This window comes from Aulonocara sp. 'chitande type north' Nkhata Bay, linkage group LG3 (assembly GCF_057382095.1).
Source record: "Aulonocara sp. 'chitande type north' Nkhata Bay isolate Kocher_YH1m ecotype deep benthic linkage group LG3, A_spYH_male_GT1.1, whole genome shotgun sequence".
Lineage (NCBI taxonomy): Eukaryota > Metazoa > Chordata > Actinopteri > Cichliformes > Cichlidae > Aulonocara > Aulonocara sp. 'chitande type north' Nkhata Bay.
The window spans coordinates 50,639,368-50,663,861 of record NC_141346.1 but is presented as its reverse complement, the minus strand read 5'-3'; the positions used below and the strand labels follow the sequence as shown (position 1 = coordinate 50,663,861).

Sequence of the window (24,494 nt, the reverse complement as noted above, 5' to 3'; positions counted from 1 at the left end):
GCGACTGTCTCCGCCTTGGGAGAGGAAAGTAGGCAGAAAGACGACAAGACGGAAAATTGGGGGCACATAAAAAAAAAAGGTTTTAAATAAGAGAAATAAATAATCGAGTGGTGTAGCGATTGCTGCCTGTTTGTCTGCTCTGGACCCGTCCGTATCTCAGCCCCACCAGAGTGAAGAGTGAGTGGGGTGATGACTGACACGGAGGGAGCGTGGTGGGGTGGGGACACATTAAGCTTGGGGTCTGTGGGTCCTCCCTCTTGGAAATTTTGAGGGCTGGACACAATTTCCTGCACTCGGATGAATTTTTGTTCACCAATTTGTGTCATTTTTGCATCAGAGTTTAGAGGAAACATCTATAACATGAAAATCTGCCAGCAGGTAACTGTTTGACATATACACAGAACAATGTAGTTGTGCTTTCATATAAATATTCTCGACTTTTCTCATGTAACATGATCGCACGTGAACACACAGGCGTGATTTATTCTCCTATTTGCCAGATCAAGACACGAGAGTCATTGTTATCATTCTGTCGGATTTCAAACTAGTGTTGTTATATATGGGGACATAACCTGCCTATATACGCTTGCAAGAATTCTGATTTCTGTTCAGCTCTCTGCAACATTCACACGTCACCAATATGTGATTTTAGGTTTTTCTTTAGGAAACATACCTTAAAAGCCTTAATATCTTTCAGAGGGTGAGTAAAAACAAAGATTGGACACAGCAACTAGCCATAAAAGGCTCATGATATTGTCGTCACCATGAGTTCAAATCTCCGTGGCCTGAACCTCCGGGTCAGAGGTCAAGTATTTTAAGACTGTCCAATAAGCAGCAGTCCTCTGGGTGCACAGTCTCTGGAAATTCCAGAGGATATGGACCAAACCAAGCTTATTGGAATGCACCAATAACTCAAAGAACTATTTGTTATAACCAAGGTATGAATAAGAGCATCTCTGAGTGCAAATGTCAAGCCGTGAAGCCGATGGGGTACAGCAGCAGAGGACCACACTGGGTGCCACTCCCCTCAGCTGGAACAGGAAACAGGATGCAATTCACACATCTTCCAAACTGACATCAGGAGTCTTAATGTCTCCTGCAACACTCAGAGTTAGTGTAAACACCATGAAAGCATGCCTCTTATCCTGTTTTGCAGTAAAACGCCAGGCTGCTGCTGGTGGTGTAATCATATGGGGGATATTTACCTGGCACGTTTTGGGCCCTTTAGCACCCAGTGGGCATCATTTAAAGTTTAGAGTATTGTTGTTGATCATGGCCACGGTGTACCCGTCTTCTAATACCTGCTTCCAATAGGATAATGCATCATTTCACAAAGCTCAGATCATCTCAATCTGGTTTCTGGAACATCACAGGGAGTTCACTGCACTCAGACCGCCTCCACAGATCTCAGTTCAATAGAACTCCGTTGGGATGTGCTGAAATGGGAGAGTCGCATTATGCAGCTGACATTTTGTAATTTATATGAATATTTTATGCATTAAAAAGACCCTCTGCTGTCGAGACATTCCTTTCAGAGTAAAATCATTAAAGCAGTTCTTCCTAAATATGTCCTCTGCCTCTTTCATCATTTTATTGAGGGTGCGGAGAATGATTGCACGAGTTTAGATACTCCTGCACCCACCTTGAAATCTACACCTTTGGTGCACAGCATATACCTGGAGTTAGTGTGCAGTGTTAATGTAATGCAATGAAAAACACAGACCATACATATACCAAAGTGGACAGCAAAACCGTCCTGTGACCAGAACTTTTGCTAATTTCTGTGAGAGAGAGGATCCTGAGTCACGGCAGGATTCGCTCGCAGCAAACATGGTGGAAAACATCATCTTCAGGGGAAAACAAAGTCCTTTAAAACCTTTAAATCCTCCTGTTTGGGCAAACGTTATCAGATTTTATTAGTGATTTGAAGTATGCAGGGTTTTTTCTTTTGGCCATTCAAATTGCCGTTAATTAAGATAATACCTCACAATACCTGCCCATGAGTACTTCTACTAGATCTTTCTATAAGCGGTGCATGTCTGCATTATTCCTCTACTTTGAAAAGAACTGCCAGAGGAATTTTAAAAAATCTAATTGTGAGACTTAAGAAGGATGGAAAAGCATTAAGAGAGGTCAGTGCCCTGCTGGAAATCAGCAGAAACATTTGCAGTAGAAATCAGGAGCTACAGAACGAGCCACAGCACCACTAATCAGAGCCACTGTGGCTGTCCTCTTGAAATGCCACAGACAGTGCTGCACTACTTGAACAGTCTAGCTCTGAAAACAGATGGGCGAGTGCTACAGACTTGGCACCGGGGTTATCAATGGAAATCTGAATTTGTGTGACAGCTCAGACATTTGCGAAGGACATCGCATAATGTCAAGCTTTGAAAAAAGGGAAAAAAATGACCTGATTGATCTTTGGCACCAAACTGCAGGCTAAAACTTCGCTAAAGAACATGACAAATGGATCAGATGTTTACATTCGGGTAGATGGAACAGCCTGGCTGGGACCACCGCGGTGACTGCACAGAGGTGGGGGTGTGATGATGATACGGCCTTGTAGGAGTGCAGACGGTTGACATTTATAGACGGCACCGTGAATGCCTGTGGATAAACCAAAATACTGGCAAACAAGATGGCTCGCAGTCTCCAGAAGCCTGGCAGAGGAGGGATATTGCTGCTTGAAAACGATCCAAAGCACGCTGCCAAAATCACACACCAGTTTCTAAAGAAGAAAAAAGGGAGAACTATGACCTGAGCAAGTTTGTCGCCTGACTTGGATCCAACACAACGCCTTCGGGTTTATATTTAAAGAGAAAGTTCGAGCAACGCAACCCCTGCAGTAAAGAACAGCTGAAAAAAAAGTGTCTGTGAAGAGAGGCGAGGCACGTCTCCAGAAAACACTGCTATCCTGTGTGTGTGAGGCTGAGGCTGTCATTTGAAATAAAGGAGGAGATGCAAAGTATTGACAAAAGACTTGAATCTCCGAAATGAGAGCCGTATTGAAGTTGCTGCACTGACTGTGAGCTGAGTGTTTGCTCTTTGCTATCAGGACAGAAAGTGGTTATAACACCGGCGACTGAAGGCTAAATCGAATCAGCCTGTAGTCAATCTGGACACTTCCCAGAGCTTTATATCCGTCCTGAGCTATGAGACCTTTTGTGAGCAGATGAGAGTTTTTCATTATGTGCAGTAAACAGAACTTTATTGAATCATCTCCAGCCGTGTCTGAATTTTAAATATCAACAGTGGCTAAAATTAGGCTTCTAAATGCAAAAGGGAGCAAGTAACCCATCTTAACATAAGCAGCTGTAGGTCTATATATTGTTAGACTAAGAGAACATTTGCCTCGGTACATCGCCACAGATATGTTGTTTAAATCAAACAATCCAGATGTGACTGAAGTGTAGCTTTTCGGCTTTAATTCATGGGGTTTTACAGACACTCTTACACATAGGCCACCATTTACAGAGGCTCAGAATTAACTGGACTACTGACTGATGACCAGTCTCATGGCATCATGAGGTTTCCTTGCTATTTCACGATGAATGAAGCCAGCATAATGCCTGAAAATAATTCAAACTGTTGTTTTAAGTGCAATATCAGGCCAAGAAAATAAGAAATAAATGGGATATTCTTCAGTGGGCGATTCCGTCACCTGATTAGGAGACGGACCAGGAAGCGGGTCATCCACCAATCAGATAGTTGGTGTCTTGATGCATGCTCCATCCAGGTAAGTAAATGCCCAAAAGTTGATTCTGTTCAATCAACTCTCCCACTGAAAATGCTACGTCCAGATGAACAGAACAACTTTTGAGCAGATAGTTGGTGGTTTCATCCCTGGCTGTTCTAGCCAAAGTATCCTTGGACAAGTTGCTGAACCCCAAGTTGCTCTCTGGTGTATCCATCACACTGTGAATATGTATAAATGTTACACAGAAAGCACTTAAGCGTAGAAAAGTTCTTGTACGAAGCGCTTTGGATGCTCAAATAGAGTAGAAAAGTCCTTTGGCATAATCAGATATAAGCAAGGGCAGAAGGTGGTTGCAGTAAAGGGCTGGTAGAGCAACTCAAAGGAGGAAATGCAGCATGACTCAAATGTGAAAGTCTGTACAGAAGCAAAAATGCAAAAAACTGTACATGTTCATGTTGAAGCTGTGTACTGCCACCAGGGGGCAGTGTGAAAAACAAGGTGAAGCAAATACTGTATGAGGTTCTGAAGTCATGATAATGCAAATAAGGTCTTTGCTGTGAATAAAAACTGAGATTAGAAAACAATTAAAACTCTGCTTCTGTCACTCTCTGTGCTTCTCATGAACTCTGCTGTAGCTCTCTTCTGTTACAGTCAGCTTTTCGACACGTCACATACCTGCAGCCTCACTGCACTCAATGCTCTGTTGGTGTTTTAGTCAACATTATGCAAGTTTGTCTCTGCAGCCTCTATGTAGGTGGAATTCCCGCAATCCCCTTCTGCATAGCACAACATCTATGCAAGGTGACACCAGCACAGGGCCATTATTCAGGTTTTTCAGCCTCCAGGTTTAATGCTGGGCTCACTCTTATCACCCTTATCTAACTTGTTGCTAACAGCAGGCGGCTCTATGCTAGCTGCTCTGCACAAAATAAGAAATGAACTATTACTTGGTAACCACAGTGCATCATCTAACAGCTCAGCTGTTTGCCATCAGTCATCGGCCTTGAACCTCCCCTGAGTCAGTGCTATTGTGCTGTGGAGTGATTCTACAATATTCAAGGCTAGCTACAAATTGGATTAATTTCCTTCATTTTTCCATCCCGCATTGTTGCCAAGTGCTTCCTCGAAGGCAGTCATGGAGTTTCTCTCTGTGATTATGTGAGGTCGTCACCTCAGTAAAGTGCCCTGATATGAACTATGTTGTTATTTGCTAATTGAATTGAGATTAATTTAATACAGATGGATTTTTTTTTTTTGTTTTTTTAAGGATTATCATCTTTTTTTTCTTGACTACCTTGTTTATTTTTCAGGTCGGTTTAATAATTAGCCAATACATTTTTATTTTCATGGTCAGAACATTCTGCCCTTGGGCTAAAACCACAAATTGCATATTGATTTAATATTAAATGCAGTGGTTTTCAGTGAGGCAGTCCCATTATTAAATCAATCTTTGGAGGCTTATGTGCTCTATTAGGGCTGATATTCTGGAAGCAACTCAGAACACTGACTAAATTCTAAATATATGTCACTACAAATGGTATCTATGCTGCTGTGCTCCTTGAAGCCGTGTTGGCCAAACCTCAGCGCTGTCCCGCAGTTGACAGCAAAGCCGTTATCTTCATCCCAAGGTGGCTGCAGTCAGTGTAGTCTTTCCACTTGTGCAGCTAATGAGCCAATCCACATCAAGTGTTCTGTGTTTCTGTGTTCTGAGCCTCCATTTATGTGGCATCCTGAGCGAGTCTCCATGGCCTCGCATAAGTGCCTTCCATTAGACACACGCACACATACATACACACAAAGCTCCGGCGCTCATCGCTAGGGAGTGTGGCGAATAGTAAGTAATGGGATCTCGATATTAAGAAAGACATTTGAAAACAATTATTCAAATGGCTGTCTGCCTGTTGAATCTCCTAATCCCACAGTGAGGCACTCAAGCAAACACTCAGCCGTGTGACCCCCGGTTGAATTAGCATGGAGGAAAAAAAGAGGAGCATACACGTCTCTGAAGCCGGAGATGCTAAAATGTCTAGACTGCTATCTGGTTTGTCACTCTCATGCTGCCTTTAAAAGGAAAAGAGCTTTTTAAGAACATGAAGCAGAGGGAACAGATTTCCTGTAGCTTTTAGAGGTTGTCATACATGGCATTTCTTAAAATGTCAAACGGACGCCTCCTTTATCTCTCAGACACTTTGAATGTATTTGGCAGGCGCTTAGCACAGGGCTTCACTCTGACCCTGCTCTGACACAGCAGCCGCATGCTGTTGTTCCATCGAGTTTTCTTCGAGTTAATAGATTATCCGCGGCACTTCAACAGCCCCCACATTGTTTGGTACAGTCTACAGTTCAGGCTTTGTAACAAATGTAAGTGCAAAGTATTCAAATATATATTAACCCCATTTAATGTGAGCAATGGCAAAAGATTTGTAGCTGGGATGTACCACCAAAAAGTAAGGTGACAATGCGTTTTTGAACCTTGCTAAATTGATTCTTCACCGACTTGGCTGTGCTGACAGTAAATACGGTCTTTTCGTGCAACTAAAAAGGTGAAGAAATGGCTACTGACTGCAAATATTTAGCTAACCAGTTATCAAATTGGTCCTGAAATACCAGGTATGACATGGAGGGCAAGACATAGCTTTAAACCTTAGATAAAGCTGAGTACTAGATGGAAACAGAGCAGGGAAAGGGTGGTAAAATTTAGTATCATTCTAACCTTTACAGTTTAGGGCAGTTTAGCAAATACTGGCATGCTAATATGCCCCAAAATCTTAGCATATGTATGTATATATGTATTAATAACATCTCTATGTCTGTAAAAAACATTTATTACAAATTCCAGTTCTTTTTATTTTCATATGTATTAATTTCATCATCCCCACATGCAAATATGATGTTACGTTCTCTGTTTTCATTGCTTCACATGTCACTTTCTGTGCACAACTTAATGGCCACCATTTTTCCACGACAGAATTTTATTTGACTCACAACAAAATACATAATGAAGAAGTACCACAGGCACTAATATTAATAAATATTACTATACAGATTATAATGGTCATGTTACCACATTAGATTTGAACATTTTGGAAGAGAAGGAGTGCTAAGCCAAGAGCTAAGCTAGCGAGCTTGGTTAGCAAGGTGCATCTATAGCATGTACTGACAGAGATTCCTGCCAATTAGTGCTCACATTTGGTAAAAAAGATACTTGAATTTCAAGTATTTACATATTACATATTACCTGATAGATAAATTGATAACAAATGCACTAAAAGACAAAGACAGTTTATTGACTAATGTTAGCAAAGGTGAGTGCTAGCAAACAGCTAGCGCCCTGTATCGGTATCCACTTTATCGTTAATGAGCCACAGCGCTATTGTATATAGCTTTAAACCTTAAATAGTGATTTCTAAAAAAACTTTAGCACCTCATATAGTTGTTATGAAAGGAAGAATTAGCTCTAACCAAAATCATAATCACTGGATGACTTACTAACTGACACAGGTTACAGTGTGTGAGCCTGGACAGTGCTCTGTTTGATTTGGTGTGTAGTAAAGAGCTCCACAGACAACTGTGCTGTCACCATTGCTGTTCAGCCTGCAAACCTCAGTATAACTCATGCCACCTACAAAAACAATCTGATGATCCTGCAGTGGTTGGATGTTTAAATAATGGGCATGAGGAGGAGTACAGAGTATTCATGGATGATTTTGTGGAGTGGTCTGGGAGGATTCATGTACTTGTAAATAAATAAGATCAAAGAAATGGTGACTAACTTCAGGAAGGGCGAGTTTATCCTGGGAATCCACATCAACAACAAGCTGAACCAGCAAACCAATAGAGGCCGCGAACAAAAAGGAAGCGAGCAGGTTTCATTTACAAAAGAAGCTGAGATCCATCAATATGTGATGCAAAATGATGGAGATTTTCTATCACTAAAATGTGGAAAGTACACTGTATTTTGTGTGCTGAGGGAGCAGAATTGAAGCTGGTAACACCAACAGACTGAGTAATGCGATCAGGAAGGCTGGCTCGGGATCTTTTTCAACTATTGTACCAAATATGTGATAAATGTAGTACTGCTCGTTTCATTTCAGAAAGACTTTTAGTAAAAGGCTCTAAAGAGGTTTATTTTTCTAACGTTGGACATTTTAAGGTGGGTGTCTATGGGGACTGACTCACTTTTGGAGCCAACCACAAGTGGCTATTAGTGGAGCTGCAATTTTGGACACTTCCAAATTTGCTCCATTTATTGTTTTTAGGCCCAGCGATTCTTGCTTGATTAGCATTAGACTGCAGACTCACAAAAGAGCTCACATGGCAGCACACCTTGTTCGTCAATGTGTTGTTAGTGCCTGGCTGCCTGCCTGCAAATCATCAATGGCTTCTTCTGTTAACACTGGTTAGGATATGAGTGACATTCCAGAGTAATAAATGTTTTCATGAGCATGACTCAAAAATTGAAACACCTTATTGTTCACAGTCAGTAATAGTTTTCCATTTTCACATCGCCACAATTTCTGCTCATTATGGACGGACCAGTCTGAAGTTCAGACGACTTGAGGTTTTCCTTACAAAACTTGAATCCACTGGGATATTTTTAGAAATCCCAACCAACCCACATTTCATCAGCCGCCAAAATAGCGGTGTTCCTATGAATACATCCCATTTCCATTCCAAAAGGCTGCAGCTGTGATTGACGTGTCCTTGTTCTCTGGTTTACATTAGATGTGAAAATAATTGGCACCTGCACTCCTGCACATGCTCTGAAGCTGGGGGAAAAGCACAGCACCAGAGGTTTCATTTCACTCCGGAGCCTGATCTCCTTCTATTCACTCCAGATGTGGAGGCACACACGCATGGATATCCATCTGAAATTGCTAGGAAGATTAATGCAGAGTAAAGATGTGTCATATCATCGTATTCTACAGTCGCTGACAAGCAGAGACGAGAGGCTCTGCATTGATATTTTTCTCACGGATATGTAAGCCCTCATACATATCAACTGAGCACGTGCGCTTCTACTGTCCCTACCCTTCACCTCATCATCTCCTCATCCTCCACACATCCCCCCCCCCCCCCCCCCCCAGCCATCTTTGTAGCTTGTTATCATGAGGGTGAGCCTATTGAAGTACATTAAGCATCCAGTATCCCAGTCGGCTCTCGCAGATTGGATGTGATCTTGGCGGTTTAGCGGCTGTGCATCGCCCAGGGAGAGTAATTGCCTGCGTAATTGCACTCTGGGGAAAGGTAGAGAAGCAGGGCCTAAAATCATCCTACCTGCCCTCAGGCTGCAAGCATGACAACTCTTGTCCTCCTGCCTGTCCATTCCCTGCACCCTTTCATAACAGCCCTCCCTCTCTTACTCCCCCGCTGCACAGTGACCGAAGGGGAGGTTTATCAGAGTCGGCGGCATCAGTGGAGAGGAAGCAGGTGGCGATGGGTCAGAAGATCTCTGCGAGGGGCTGAGGAGACAGATGGAGGAGGAGATTAGGAGGGGCAAAGAGGTGTCTTACTGATAAAATGAAAAGGCAGGCGAGAGAGGGGAGACAGAGACACGCAGAGCGACTGTCCACATGAGGAAAGCAACAAAGTTCCTCACAAAGATTGTGAAAATCCTCTCGGATGACACTCTGGGTGGCCTGCACCTCACGAGGGACCAGGTCAGGTAATATTTTAAGGCTAAGGCTGGAAATATTCCCTGGCAACACTTTTTGTTTCTCTCGTCAAGTCCCGGGAAAAAGACTGAATCCAGGAGATGCGGACCCTGTAACAGGGGTCTGCACACGGCAGAACCTTAAAGGAAGCGGAGCAGTGATCACTGGGTTGAATTACAATACCAGTGCATGTGGTTCACAGATGTTTTTAAAGGACAGCAAGAGAAATCTGGGAAATCAGACTTTTTCACTTAAGTTGGTGCAAAGTTTAGGCCAGCCTTGATATTTTACTACTGACCCACTGAACCTCATGCTCCACAGCTTCACCTGGTTTCATTCTGAGATGTGTTTACAGCTGAGAATACAGTAGGTGTGTTAGGTTCAAGGGCTTTTATAGTGTGTGCGTATTTTAAAAAAAAGGTTATGCAGGGATGATGGGAGCGTGCAAGAGGCACACTAAACAACTTGAAACTTTAGCAAAGAGTAAAGCTCAGCATTACGAGATGTGGCTACCCCGATCAGGTATACAAGAAGTTATTTAAAGTTTTCATGCAACTTTTTGTCACTCTTCTTTAATCTTTGCTTATTTTGCCTCTGAGATCCTCTGGGGTTTGGGACTCTGCACATCAAATGAGACGTTTTGAGGAGAAAGTCTTAAATACTCCGAGGTTTCTGTGTGTTCAGTTTGTAGAGGGTCGCAAAGCAAGGTCACAGCCAAAGACTTGAAAGCCACATTTGCTACACGGTTTACTACTTATTACTTAGATGATTTTTTTTTCCACCCTAACATTCAGTTGTATACGACATCAGTGCATCACTTTGTACCTATTTCCTGGCAAAGATCCATGAATAAGATCTACTCTGTGTTTCCCGAACCTTTCATCCACACGTCTCACCTTTGCCCGGTGGATGGAGTCGCTCAGCTGTCAAAGAGACATTTTAGTTTGCCGTCGCATAACCCAGACGAAGATTTGAGGGTCCTGTGATAACAGGCGGTCATGCATGTCCCTGTTCAAGGATGGTCTCAGGTGTCCGATGTGAATGACTGCTTTTTATTTTCGTCCAGCCATCCAGGACCTCCCGCTCAACGGCTTTGATCCCTCCCCAGTTGAAAGTGATGAAAAAAAAAACCAGACTTGCAAGTTCAGAGTGGGCGCTGGGGGACGAGAGAGTGAGATTTAGGAGTGTCGTTTCGAACAAATCTCAGAAAAGACAGAGAGAAATGTTTTCAGCTCTATTTCCCTGCGCTATGGGAGGATGATGTCCAACAGCGCTGGAAAAATCAAGTTTAATCTTACATGAAAAATGAGGTGAGGGCATAAAACACCCCCCCAGCCAATAATTATGTCGTTTTATGGCAACCATGGGTGGTAATTAGGGGACAAAGCGGGCCGGATTCCCTGTCTTTTCCTTCTAATGCAACATTGTAAATATAACTGTATCATGTTAAATAACAGCTGGAATAGGATCCGGTCACCCTGTGACCCTGGACTGGATAACTGGAAGGAAGTGGATGGATGAATGGATGGATGGATGGATGGATGGACGGATGAATGGATGGATGGATGGATGGATGGATGGATGGATGGACGGATGAATGGATGGATGGATGGATGGATGGATGGACGGATGAATGGATGGATGGATGGATGAATGGATGGATGGATGGATGGATGGATGGATGGACGGATGAATGGATGGATGGATGGATGGATGGATGGATGATGAATGGATGGATGGATGGATGGATGGATGGATGGATGGATGGATGGATGGATGATGAATGGATGGATGGATGTTAAATAACACCAAAAATGTGCCCTCAAAGCACTTGTTCTTGCAACTACTATCTAACACCTTCACTTTGAAAAGGTGGACGTATGGCAGAGAAGGTGTGAGACAGCATTCTTCACTTTTACCACATGCACATATATCTGAACCACTTACCTGTGCACCACATTTAAGGATCCTAGAAACACCTCTGCCTAAAAAAGCCTTTAATTTGAAAGCTATTTGCATTGGAACTCAATTTAGGTCAATTAGAAGTTGGAAAAATGTTCTTAGTTTGAACTAAAGTGAGAAAAACACATGGACACTGCTTAAGTATGCGAATGCAAGTAGGTGTGGGAGAAGCTGGCTGTCAGGTGCAATTTTTTTTAACGGATCCAGAGTCAGTGCCATCGGTACGTGTGATCTGCTCATCACATGTTGCACAACCCCTCCCTTGCCCTTACTTAATCCCCCTCCAGCCCATGTCTCTTTCTCTCTGTCACAAGGAGACGAGAGGGTGTGTGTGTGTGTGTGTGTGTGTGTGTGTGTGTGTGTGTGTGTGAGAGAGAGAGAGCACGAGAGAGGGAAGCTCACAGGGATAGACGGATGCTGAAGGAAAAAGGAGCTGAGATCTATCATCTGCAGGAAGGCAGGAAGAGGGTGCCATGCTCTGACAACAACCCACATCCTCGTGCACACACACACGCAGACACACACGCATATCAGTACCACCCTTGGTGTGAATTTCATTCCCATCAGGGTGCATGTTTTCCTGTCTGAGGTCTTTGTATTGCTGCCACCGTGGGTGTCTGCGCTTGGTTTGTGTGTTTGTGTATGTGTGTGTATATCCCTAACCTTCCACTGCATGCATAATGTCAACCATGCACTTGGTGTAATTGCTTATGTTGATGCTCACGCGTCATTTTGTGTAAATGCGTGTATAGCACATTATGTGTGCTATGTGGGTGTATGCATGTGTGTGTCTGTGGTGAAGTCTGGCAGCTGCGGCAGAGTCACCGGGGAGAAGATGTGGTTGCGAAGAAGAGTTGAAGGTCGGTGCAGTAAATGAGGTCAGCCTGAATAAATGAACACTAATAAACACCAACATCGCAGCTCTGAGTGTATATTAAGCAGATGAATACATCTCCAGAAAGTACATTCTGTTATTCAGCAACATGGCAGATCTGATGTAGGTGGTGTCTTATAGCTCTGCAGTTTTTTTTTTTAACCGAGTCATCTTCCACTCAAAAATAGAGCGAGAGAGCCACAAGCCCGCCAGTTTACCCACACAGATAGATTCCCAGACAGAGCAGAAGGTTTGTTTTTCGTGCCAGCTCCACCTCTGAACTGCTGTTGTCTCTGAACCAGTCTATCTTCCTCCACTACATTTAGCTTTGTCGTGTGCCCTGCCAAGGTTTCTGGAGGTCAGTGCAACAGAAACAGCTCCATCTCTGCTCTCTTTTCTTTTCTTTTTTTTTCATTCTGTGTCTCTGACCAGCTCTATAAAATCTCTCTGCTGCATTTGTTTCTTGTTTGGCTCTCATAACCCTGCAATTACAATCCTCGTAAGAAAGCACGCTGTAATTTCGCACTGCAGAGGGAAACGTCTGCACTTCTGTCTTTCCGAGTATCCCCGGCTGCCTGCGGACCCTCGGTTTGATCGCCTGGAGGTTCACTCAGCTGATGTGCTGCAGTGCCCTTGAGCATGACACTGAATTGAAGTCTGCTGAGCCACAACTTTCCCATAAGTCGCTGCCCTCATTCTTGCTTTCCTCTGTTTCTCTCCCACTTTCATTTCCTTTCTCCTCCCCGGCTGTGCAGGAATGGCAGAGCGTGTTCAGGGGTGCGTAGAGTTTTCTTCCTCTTTGTTTTTGTGAAGTGAAATATTTTCAATAAAAGATATTACAGAATCTCTTCCTCTCAGGTATCAGCGGCTCTACTGCACTCGGCTACAGATGGTGGAACAGGAAGTCATGCATGGACTAGGGGGAATTCTTCATGCAGATGTCATGTCATGTATGTAGGTGTGAAACAAAGAAAGAATATTGATCCGTTCTTGTCACTTTATTCCAGTAAAAGCTGGCATTCCAAACTACTGCAATAACTGTGCTTTTTATTTCTTTCTTTATTTTCAAATAATGCAACAGAGAGCGGGAAAGTGTGATTTTTTTTATCATCTACTCTTTGTCAAACACCAAAATCCAATAATGCTTTATAATGCACTGCTAAAGGGGCTGTCACATTGGGGGATTAAAGAATTAGTCAGTCTTCCCCTAAGGCTCATGCGCTCTATCTACCACTTGGTGGCAGCACAGGCACAGCTTTGACAGTCCAGTCTCAGGCTTGTTGCCGTGGATGAGTGGGGAGGCTGAGGGCCCCACCGTAAACACTGGTGTGTGTGTGTGTGTGTGGCCCTCAGCGGGTCCTGCCACCAGGATCGTCCTGCAACCCATCAAGCTCAGCTGCCCGCTTTGAAGCTGCTGAGACTCTGCTCTGTCCTCCCACACAAGGAGAGCGGATTCTTTTCCCTTACACTGCGCAGATGTAGCGAGGTGAGGCCGGCCCAGTGATCATGCCAGATATCATAATTCTCTCTAAGGAGACATTTCGGTGCAAGTTCCTGTTTTCAACTTCATCCCTGAAACAGTGCTGTAACTTTGCTTTATGTATCCACGAGGCCTCATAGCGCGAGCTCCTGCTGTTCTGTGAGGCGCTTTGCGTCTGGAGTAATCACTCCTGTAGGAAGTAGCTTTGCGGGGACATTTGAATGAAAAATCCTTGTAAAACTGCATCTGGATTGTGTTTTTCCAATACGATCCTGCCTCAGTGCCACATGTGATGCTTAGTCAATACATTGAGGGCGCTCTTGCTCTTTCGTCACTTTCAGGGGCGCACGTTGGTGAGCATTTAGAGAGCTAGTGGTGGTGGAGGGGGTTCTTGTTCGGCGTTTGAAAGGAGGCAGAATAGAGTGCCAGGGAGTCCAAAGGTCCGAGTTAGGAGAGGGGAGAAGGGGGGCCGAGACTCTAAAAGGAGGAGGAAAGAGGAGGTGCTGAAAGGGACTCGATACCGCCCCCGCCGACAAAGCCTGGAAGAATTGCGCTCCGTCAGTGCGCCCTGCCTGCCAGTCGGAGGATGGGGATTTTTTTTCTCCTTTCCATTCATCCATGCCCCTTTTTTCCCTCCTCCTCCTCCTCTCAAACAAGCCAGTCGGTCTGTCAATGTGCTGCGAGCGTTAGGACGAGTCAAAGCAGTGGGATTTTGAGGCAGAGAGACGGAGGAGATAACGAATGAAGCGCTTTTCCATGACCGAGAAGCGACGCGTCCTGCTCTCCAAATGATGCGCCGCATCAGATAATTTCCAGCCGGGACTGATGCTCACAACTCGCATCTTATTATTATTAATATTATTTTTTCCTTTCTATCACTTCAAAACTTTCACGTTGGCCTGTGTGTGACATTATTAGAGTGGAGATGCTTTTCTAGCGCTTTGATTTATTCCTCTCAGTTTCTTTGAATTGATTCTTGGATTTATCGTCGATTTCGGATCTTTTTTATGATTATTATTTTTCAGCGTGTCTATTAAGGATTTACAACCCGTGTGTGTTTGCTTTTGATTCCATAAAGAGGCCACTAAGGATTGTAACGCGCACTGACTGAACCCGCCGAGCATCAACACGTCTTTATGAGGATGGAGCTGTGGACACGAGTAACATCTTTTCCATTTTAAACGTTTCACCCTCACACTTTTGACCTGGTTTTGATTGCGCCCTTCTGCCACACTGACAGTATTTCTTTTCCCCGGTTCCTCTCTGATATGCTGGAAGCTAGATATTCTTGCGAGGAAACAAGGTAATGGGAGAGAAATCGCACAGAGTCGGCACAGAGAACAAGGGAACATTGTTCGGAAAAAAAGACAATCAGGGCGCACCGAAAGGCTACAGAGTTAGAGGCTGGGTGGCAATCATTTTTTCTTTTAAATATTTTTGATTCCGTGGAGTTACCTTTCAGCCGAGGAGCGCAGTTTTTGGAGAAATAAAAGGGAAGGACAGATTAACGAGGAAAGTCATGGGATTGGCACAGAATTAGTGCAACTGTGGACGCGCAGAAATCGTTTTTTGGACACCCAGACGCGCGGATTGAACAAGTTTCTTTTTCCCCTCGCACATTTCAGTGCGTGTGCTGTGATCGCTTACAAGCTGCCACATTTCGGATCCATGAGGTTGTGCAGAGCGGGCTTTGGCTTCACACTTTGACTGTCCTCTACCTATAGCCTGATCGGCTGTAGCCGCGCATCTATTGTTTTGAGAGAGTCCCCCCTCGTGTGCAACAGCATCGAAACCGCAGAAAAGATCTTGCTTTTAAATGGGGCCGCATATGCTGGGTGTCAGGGTTGAGATGGCGTGTCGAAGAAGTGGGAATGGATTGGGGATCCTGCTGGTATTCTTACTGGATTTACTGGGGACGACAGCCAGCAACCTGGAGCCCATCTACTGGAATTCCCTGAACGAAAGGTAAGAGCGCTCGCAGACCTCACAGTTTCACTGGCTGACTTAATTGTAGGGTTGATCTTGAAGTTCTCCAAGCATGCTTGGGGAAAACTGATTTTTTTGTGGTTTCATTGCATGCGACGGGAGAATCATGAAACGTTTTATGAACGCAAGAAACTGAGTGCACTGCTGAGCGGTAATGCGACATGACACAGGCGATAAAGAAGAAAATAAAGTTGGATAAAGGCAGAAATTCACCACAAAGTGCAGGCCTAACTCGGAATATTGATTTTTTTTTCTGTGAAGGCTGCCATTCTGACAGCTTGTTGGAGTGTCTTTAGAAAAGCACCTTCATCACCGTCTGTTGGATAAGGTCAGAAATTCGTAACAGAGTGCAGGCCTACAGCAGACTGCCCGTCTTACCGACACTGCTGATTTTTCTCAGTCAGGGTTCCTTTTGGACAGTTTTTTGCGGTATCTAAAGAAGAAAAAAATAAGACTATTTCGTCATTGTTGTATTCACTCTCAGTATTGTTTGCTCAGTCTAAACTGTGATCTGATAAATGCTGCTGCTCTGCATTTGTCACACTGATTATTGTTCCTGGTCCAGCTGCAGCGCCTCTAAAAGTCCCCGTGAGCTCTAAGGCCGTAGATGGAAGCTGTGTGTGTAGGATGATAAAGACTTGTGTGATGCTCTAATTGCTGTTGCTGGATGACCTTGATTAAAGTCCAGGGTAGCACTCCCTTCCTCCTTTTGGACCTCAGGCCTGTCAAACACCCAGTCTGCACACTTTGCCCGAGCTCATTTGCATTTTCTTTCCTCCTCCTTTTCCTCACGGAGAAGGTGTCAGGCATTAGCTGAGGAAATGCCATTTTAAACACCTCTCTGCTGTCCAGCCTTAATGACTGACACCACTTTTCTCACACCTCTGCCAATTTCCCTGTGTCTGAATGGACCTGCTGGCTGTGAGGAGGAGGAGGTGGTGGTGGAAGAGGGGAGGTGGAGAATAACAAGGCGGCTTGTATGGAAGGGAAAAGAGGGGAGTTTTTTTTTTTCCTTCAGTGACACAAAGATTCATTTCTGCAAATCCTAGCTACATTTCTGTTGGCAAATTGGAACAATGATATTTTGCAGCTTGATAAACACTTCTGTGCAGGCTATCAGCATGGAGCACCGCTCCAGAATAGCTCCCGTTTCTTCTAAGTACACTTTATAGAAGGGAGAAAAAAAAACACAAGAGAAAATTGACTCACTTATGCCAACCGGGCCCCCCCCGAGACAGCTTTAACTCACACCCATGCCAGGGGCTTTTTCAGAGACTAACAGGTTTTTAATGCGTCCGTGCGCTGGAGGCTACGTCCTGCCCAGTTTCTCCACTTCTCCACAGATGTGACTGTGCGTGGGCCCCTGCTGTGGAGCCAGGCATGAAGCCCTTAATGAGGGCTTTTTGTCAGCAGTGGGTGGATTCGCCCAACAGGGAGTAGAGTTGGACACGGGAGGGTAATTTCCACAGAGAAGCTCACAGCCTGGGCTTTTGAAGCCTTACAGGTGATTCCACGCTATTGTCTCCTAATGGAGTTTAGTGTTAGGTGGGTGTTAGGGCTCAGTGAATGGGCCCGGCTCGCAATTAGACGGGCGGTGGCTTTGACGCCACACTCTGCTGTCATTTCCACAGATTTGCTCGCTCATATATCCATCCAAAATACAAAAAGCCCTTTTCTTTTTATACTATGAAGCTTATTCACGAAGCTTACTATTCATAGTTAATCAGCTTAGTCATTCCTCCAGTTTATTTTCTTGGCCCTTTTTCATGCTGTCGTGTACTTGTTTCTCCTTGCTCTCTACGTGACATGAGCAGTACTCTAGTATCAGCTGCCTCGGGGCAGAATAGGTTTTGGCCCTGGGCTGAAATATGTTAAGAGCCCGCTGCTTCTCTAAATAGTCTGCTTCTTCCAAGGACACGCTTCTGGAAGACACACACACACACACAGGTGGTTTCAGAAATGAGGTGAAAAGTAAGCAGAAGCTGCAGCAATCAGAGCACACGTATGGTTCACATCTTGTCTGTGTAGTAAATGGGGTGTCACATTGTTAACCTCTGGACCTTTGCTGCGTATGCCTCTTTGAAGTTTGGACCATCCACTTGCAGCTTCCCCTCCACCTCTCCTCCCATCTTTTCTTCCATCCTCTGTCTTATATTCTCTCCTTCTCACGCCTCAGTATCCACTGCTTCTCTTTTTTTTCTGCAGGGATGCATAAATTCTAATATCAGCCTAATATCAGTAGTGCAGGTATGGACTGATACCAGCCTAGCAAACTGTGATATTGGCACCTTGTTTTTTTTGCAATTATCATCTGTGCCACATCATTTGTGAGCTGGCTAAGTGTTCCAACTGAAAGCTTTAAATCAGGGCAGTTGTGCAATTTTGTTGTTTCCCTTGGAATAAACAAGGAGGTAAACTAACGGGGAAAAACATGGTGGATTGTTTTAAACATCCATATTGGCCTGGAATTTTACAATCAAAGCATCTCTTCTCATTCCCCCCCTCTTCTGTCCCTCTATTATTCTCTCCCTCTTTTCCCTACTGTCACTCTCCGTCTGTCTCTATCTCTTGCACCCCCGCCCCACCACCACCACCTCGGTGCAGTGACCAGACGTAGCAAATTGGAAACATGTGTCACATCCAGCCGCTAATTATGACGCTACAGCAGCCACAGACGCACCCAAAAAATGTGCGAGGGATGACAGAGGTGAGGAGGAAAAGCAGGCATCTGTGGGTGCTTTTGAGGGAGGATGGGAGGGGGGTGGGTGCTCAGCTGCCAGATTAATTCCTTAAATATAATATCAGAATGCACCAGGACATCCACCTTTTTTTATAGACCCCTCCACGGGTTGATGCTACCACAGCCTGACAAGAAGCCTTCCTGGAGGAATATAAACAGAGACAGGTGCTGGGAGGTGAAAGAGAAACACCGAGCGGCGGGGAGAGCAGAGCGGGGGGTGGAGACGGCCCTAACCCTAAGTAAATCAATACCAGTTAAGTCTCAAGTGCCAATACAGGTTCTGCTTGAGGAAGAGGGAACTGAACCAGAACGATCACCTTGGGAAGAGCTCCTCCTCAGACATATATTATCCTTATCTCAGCATCGCGTATTATCGGCCTTACACGGCCACCCTAATGAAAGATCGAAACTTACATTACTGCTTGGGAGTTCGGGTGGGGGGAGGGGTGAAGATGGCGTGGCTGGCAGGAGGGTGGCAGGTGACCCAAACACACACACACACACACACACACACACACAGAGACGAGGATGCTGGCTTCGGTCACTCATCTGATCATGACATATGGACTTTTGTAGTTTCTGGAACCTTTTTGCAAGTCTGATTTCAGCGTCTGTTCTTAATGCCAAAAAAAGCGCTCATTCACCCCTCCTTTACTCGCACTCTCTCCCTTTTTTCCTCTCCTCTTTACCCACTTTCGTAAATGGCTGTAGATTATTGTAAATGGCTGCTGAGGGTGGGCGTCTCCCGGTTTGCTGCTTGCGGTGACTTGTAATACAACTATTCCCCCTAAGATCCACATTAAAATTTAATCCCCCTCCACCCCACCACCGCCACCCTTCCCGTTTCTCAATAATTCATTAATCGTTGGCTAATTGGCGCCGGATAAAAGACTAGCTAACTAGGCTAAGTGTTTCAACTGCAAAAAAAAAAAAAAAAAAAGCCGCCAGAGAGAGAGAGACTGGTGGAGTCACCGCCACAAATGTGTTTTTGGTTGAGGAGGTTATTCTTATTATGGAATAGGTGTTAGTAGGTCATATCACGGGAGCAGCATTCCAGCACCCGTTTACAGATTGTTTGTATATTTAAAAGCCCACACCCGTTTACACCCATCCTGTAGGTTTTGACTTCATGAATAATTCATGCTCGGAGGCCTTTTTCCGGGCTGTGTGGGTAAGAAAGCAGGAGCCTGGTAAGCCTACACGTATCCTTGGGCGAAATGATTAGACAATATCCACTGGGTATAGCGTTTTTTTATTTTTCTTATCTTTAGGAAGAAGTGCAGAAAAAAAAGGAATGTGGCCGAGAGAGGAGGCGAGATCAAAATGATATGGACCGTATTGCTCGAGTTAAACCAACGGGGCAGCAGCCCCCCCCCCCCCCCCACCGCCTTGTTTCCCCGCTCCCTTGCTCTCTCTCTCTCTTCCTACCGTCACTCTTCCCCCTCGGTGAAAAAAAGGAGTGTGTGTAAGTTTACGAGCTGAGAGCAACAGGAGCTGTGAAAAGAGCTTTCAGCTGATGTGGCAGAATGGAAAGGCCAGGGGAAGGAGAAAAAGGAGGCAGCCAATCCGACCAGAGGCAGCAATCTTTTCTCCTTTTCCCTCTTTCCTTCTTCCTTTGTTCGGGCAGATGGACACACAGGTAAGGGGTTTGACTATGAAAACACAGACATGCAAACAGACGTATCTATTGCGTCTGCATACACACACATATTATACACAAATGAGCCTCGGGAGGCTCGACCTCCTCTTCCCCCCATCACTGTTGGACACATGTGTAAAGAGTGTGTGGTCCTAATCTATCTCCTTTGTAGCGTGTGCTAGTGAGCAATAAACACACACCTTTACCACTAGACTAGACAGGAGGGCAGATGTGCGCACACACACAGTAGAGGTGAGGAAACTGGCACGTGTCACGGGCTGTTGTTCCACTCGGAATTTATTCATTATTTTAGCACTCGATTATAAGTTTATTTGGCAGGGGCAGTGCACATTCATCAACATCATAACAGCTATAAAGCGCTGTTGTAAATATGCTGGGGTTAGCTAAAGAACTAATTTACTTCCCCGGTCCCTTGGACTTTTTCGAAGTGACTTTGGGATTTTTGGTATTTGTTAAAAGTGCTGATGATTGGGATGAAGGAGATAAAAAGCGTGCGGCTGGCTGGGCTGGTTGAAAAATGTTGGAACACATGAAAAAACAAGCAACTTTCTTCCCTGCAAGCATTCACAAAAACACACAGACATACACACACACGCTCACAGGCATAGTGGTGGTAACAGTAATCCAGGCCGGAGGTCTGACGGGGTCACATGTGTCCCCAACATCACCGGGCAGAGTGCCCTGGGTGGCTGAACCCAGAACCCCTGAGCGAGGCCCGCCAACACACACACACAGACACACACAGGCCTTCTCATTAGCTTGCTTCACAGCACACCCTTCTAAGCAGGATCATCCAATCCTCCTGGCAGCATTTGGACTGGGCCAGGTCAATCCCCCTCTCCCTCCCCCGGGTGACACAGAGGGAGCAGACTGGTGGATTGGGAAGCCAGTACCAAAGTGTGTGTGGATTTTATACGCCAGAGGGGTGTGCAGTATAAGAGCAACCTCTGTCACTGTGTTGAGCAACTCCTCTATCCTGCCTTTTATTTGCCCTTGAGTCTTCCTCGAGCCCTCTTCTTCTCTTTACTCCTCCTCCCTCCGAACTCCTTTGCTCTTCAGTTTAGAGTCTTCTAGCTCTGCGGCTGCATCCTCACAACATTTGGGTTGGGCTCACGTTGTTGCAGCTACAGCTAGCTAAACAGTATAGCGGCGGGGAGGCAGCTGACACTCTTGTCATTTTGTGTGCCGGGATTCTGCCTTGTGACAGAGAGGATGTGGTGGCATGTGTGCGTTTGTGCCCTGAATACTAAACTGTGTGTTGAGATCCCCGAGCTCTAGGCTGCTCTGTAAATGGCATGTGCAAATCCGCTTCCCATCAAGTGGTTTATGGTGGTGCTGAAATCTTTGTTTCCTCAAAAAATAATTTCTAGATACTAGTGTAGTCTCAAATTACGTGTCAGCTATGTCACACTAGCTACACGTGTGTGTGGTTTTACCTGAAAAAGATATGCTACTCTGTTAGCTGGTTAACTAGCTAGCTAGCTAGCAAGCATTTCGTTGCAGGAGCTGACGGTACTTCCTCTTTCTATTTTTGGCTAGTCTCTGCTTTTTAACAGTTAAGAGTAGCCCATCCAGGTAATTGATGTAGCTCCACCTGCCACCCACAAAATACCACAGCATTGTTTACAACATGTTTCAAGTCTTGATTTCTGTTGACACCAAACTGAGTTATTCTCAGCGCGGCGGCTGACTTCATTTCCATGTTTTAAGGCTAGATTGTTAGCACTAAAATTAACTGGTAGAAAAACATTTTTTGCAACACCTGTTTGGTGCTTTTACAACTGTTCTCCCCGCAGGCAGTTGAGGTGGAGTCCTCTTTTGCATAGACCTATACAGTTACGCAGAGCTTGTAAAATGCAAAACAAAAGACAAATGTTTTCTTTTCCCTTATCTTGCTCTCTCAACAGCCAGAATGCATTCCAGTTTCGGGCTTTACATCCTGTCACTTTCATCAACACCGCAACTCCATCACTCTCCCCTCGCCATCTCCCGGTGGACGTCAGCGTGGAGCTTTGATTGGTCGCAGGCTCAAAATGGTTTTGTAACTGAATGCTAAGAGAGAGCGCGCGTGTGTGCGCCTGCACACAAGAGAGACAAATGAGCGGGGTTTGTCAGCGGACAGCTGTGCCTTGTCACAGCTGAAGTCTTGCCAAACATCTTCGACCGATATGAGCAGGAGGGCAAAAATAGAAGAAGTGGGTGTTGTCAGGGTGAGATGAGGCAAAGATAGAGGAGACAGGACGAGAGCAGAGAGCTGACAGGCTCGGAGAGGGAAACAAAAAACCCCAAAAACAGCCATGAAAGACAGTGAAGAGGGAGATGGATTATTTGGCAGCACAACCAGGTCTGACAGAGGTACTGGATGATGTGACATGTCCCAGCTAGTGAGAGTGACTGATGATCTGTAGGTCACCACAATGACTAGCTGCTTCCTGCTCAACTTCAACCGAGCTAGGCCCTCATTTCTCATTACTGACATGTCCCATAATATTTATCCCTGTGAAGTCCAGCGTGAAACCTGGTAAGCTTTAAAGGAATTCATTGACTTTTTGAGCAGAATAAGCTCTTTGATCAACTTAGCACGGAGCGATTAAGAGACTGGCAGCTGTTTCCCCTCCTGGTATTTACTTCTACAGTTTATATGATAAGATGCAAACACACGCAGTGGTTAAACTTCACATAAAGCAAGCTCACGGAGGCAGAAATGATGCCAAATGCTTCGTAGCAGAACAACGTGTTGATGGAGTTAATTTGCCAAAAGCTAAATCAATTCCTTTTAAAATAAAGCTACTTTTCCACTGTACAATCAATACTTGAAGTTCACTTTACTCCAGGATAAAGCGCTGTAATTTACATTTAGTGGTGAACCCGCTTTGTCTCATCTTCTTTAGCCGACTTGTGCTGCGCTTTCTGATTTTTACACACATGCGTTGCTTTCAGTGCCGTGTGTGGGCGAAAACAGGGATAATAATACGGCAAAGATTTTCTTAGCCATTGTAAGAGTCATGCTTCGTATTCAAAAGTCAACTTGCATTCTGGTCTTTTGAGGCTTCAGTCAAATGATGTCTCTGCCTCGTCTTTGATGGATTTCATCCCCCGCAATCATTCCCATTCTTTGATTGAGTGAACTGTACTCGGAAACCTGACATTTACCGGGACCCTTTCATTTTCATTGTACTCCAGGATAGCTTAGGTGGAACGCAATCTCGCCAAATCATGTCGGGGGATAACAAAAAGTACACAGTCGAATGGCGAAATGGACCCAGAAATGCGATACAGCCAGCCAGTAGCTGCAGTTGTAAATGATGAAGTGGCTACAGGTGGAGTTTTCTTTAAATATCTCATTTTACATTTATATTTTTGGCATAAGAAGCTGTTATCCGGAGATTTGCAGAAAGCACACGGAGCCGCAAAAGTAAGCAGACATGAATCACACTGCCTGCAAGGAGCCCGGTTACAAAGCAGAACAGCTATTCAGTGCTGAGCTACAAAATGATGCATGGCTTTTATTTGTGTGTGTGTGTGTAGGGAGGAGGGCGATGTAGCGGGTGTGGAGAGATGTTTGGTCTCTTGTGTGAGAGATGTAGGGACTTGTTACTCCAAAGCATCTTAGCTTTAAGATAATCTTTACCCTCTTCACTCACAATAGGTCAGAGATGATCTTCATGCTAAGAGGCTTTGGTGGGGGAACCCTGCGTGCTGGTATGGCCCTCTGCAATAACAGCCAGTCATCTTGAAACCCGGCCCAGTAATAAACGGCCACATTTATTACTCCACATATGCACAGTCCTGCTTCTCCTACCTCAGATCTTTTGCAATATTCTCCACGGCTGACTCCCACCACCTTGATGATTTTTCCAGCCTTCACGCTTTCTTCCTCCTCGGATGCTTGTGCGTGTGTGCGCACATATGCATACTTCTAATTAGGAGTTAAAAGACCGTACAGTAAGCGTAGTCCATCTGGCTTTGGCATTAGCCCATTGTTGCTATAGTCTACGGGGAAACTGACCTTGGCGAGCAGCGCGAGGGGGAAAAATCACGCTCCATTTCCTGGGTTCTGTAGAACATTTAATTTAAGTGGGACTGACATTAAAAATGCATCGTTATGATGGAAATGTAAGATTAGGTTGAACTCCTCTGCTTTCAGATGCACACGGGCCTCACGTGAGGGAAGCTTAGCAGCCACTGAACGCTATCAGTGTATCTCAGTTTATAGAAATCACATGCTGAGATGGAAGTCGATATAGGCACGTCTCAGGTCTCAGGGGCCATCACGCCGACCCCGTCCTTTGGGCTGTTACTTCATATAAATATATAAAGAGAGGCTGAGCTGTAACTTCAGTGGTCATCAGACATAAAAACTATGTGTACAGAATCATAATTGGAAACCTCTTAAAACATGCTGCTGCTTTCTTCATTCTGCACATGTGTAGCTGTCTGC

At 44.9% G+C, this 24,494-nt stretch overlaps 1 protein-coding gene across 1 annotated transcript in view; it reads left to right on the top strand.

Annotated features, from left to right (window-relative positions):
* The first annotated feature begins 14,146 nt into the window (after positions 1-14,146).
* The window catches only part of efnb3b (ephrin-B3b), a 97,955-nt gene continuing 87,607 nt past the window's right edge, over positions 14,147-24,494 (top strand). Inside the window, exon 1 of the mRNA XM_086284821.1 lies at positions 14,147-15,632. Within this exon, the coding sequence (XP_086140947.1) occupies positions 15,484-15,632 (149 nt within the window). The 5' untranslated portion in view covers positions 14,147-15,483. The remainder of the gene's footprint in view (positions 15,633-24,494) is intronic.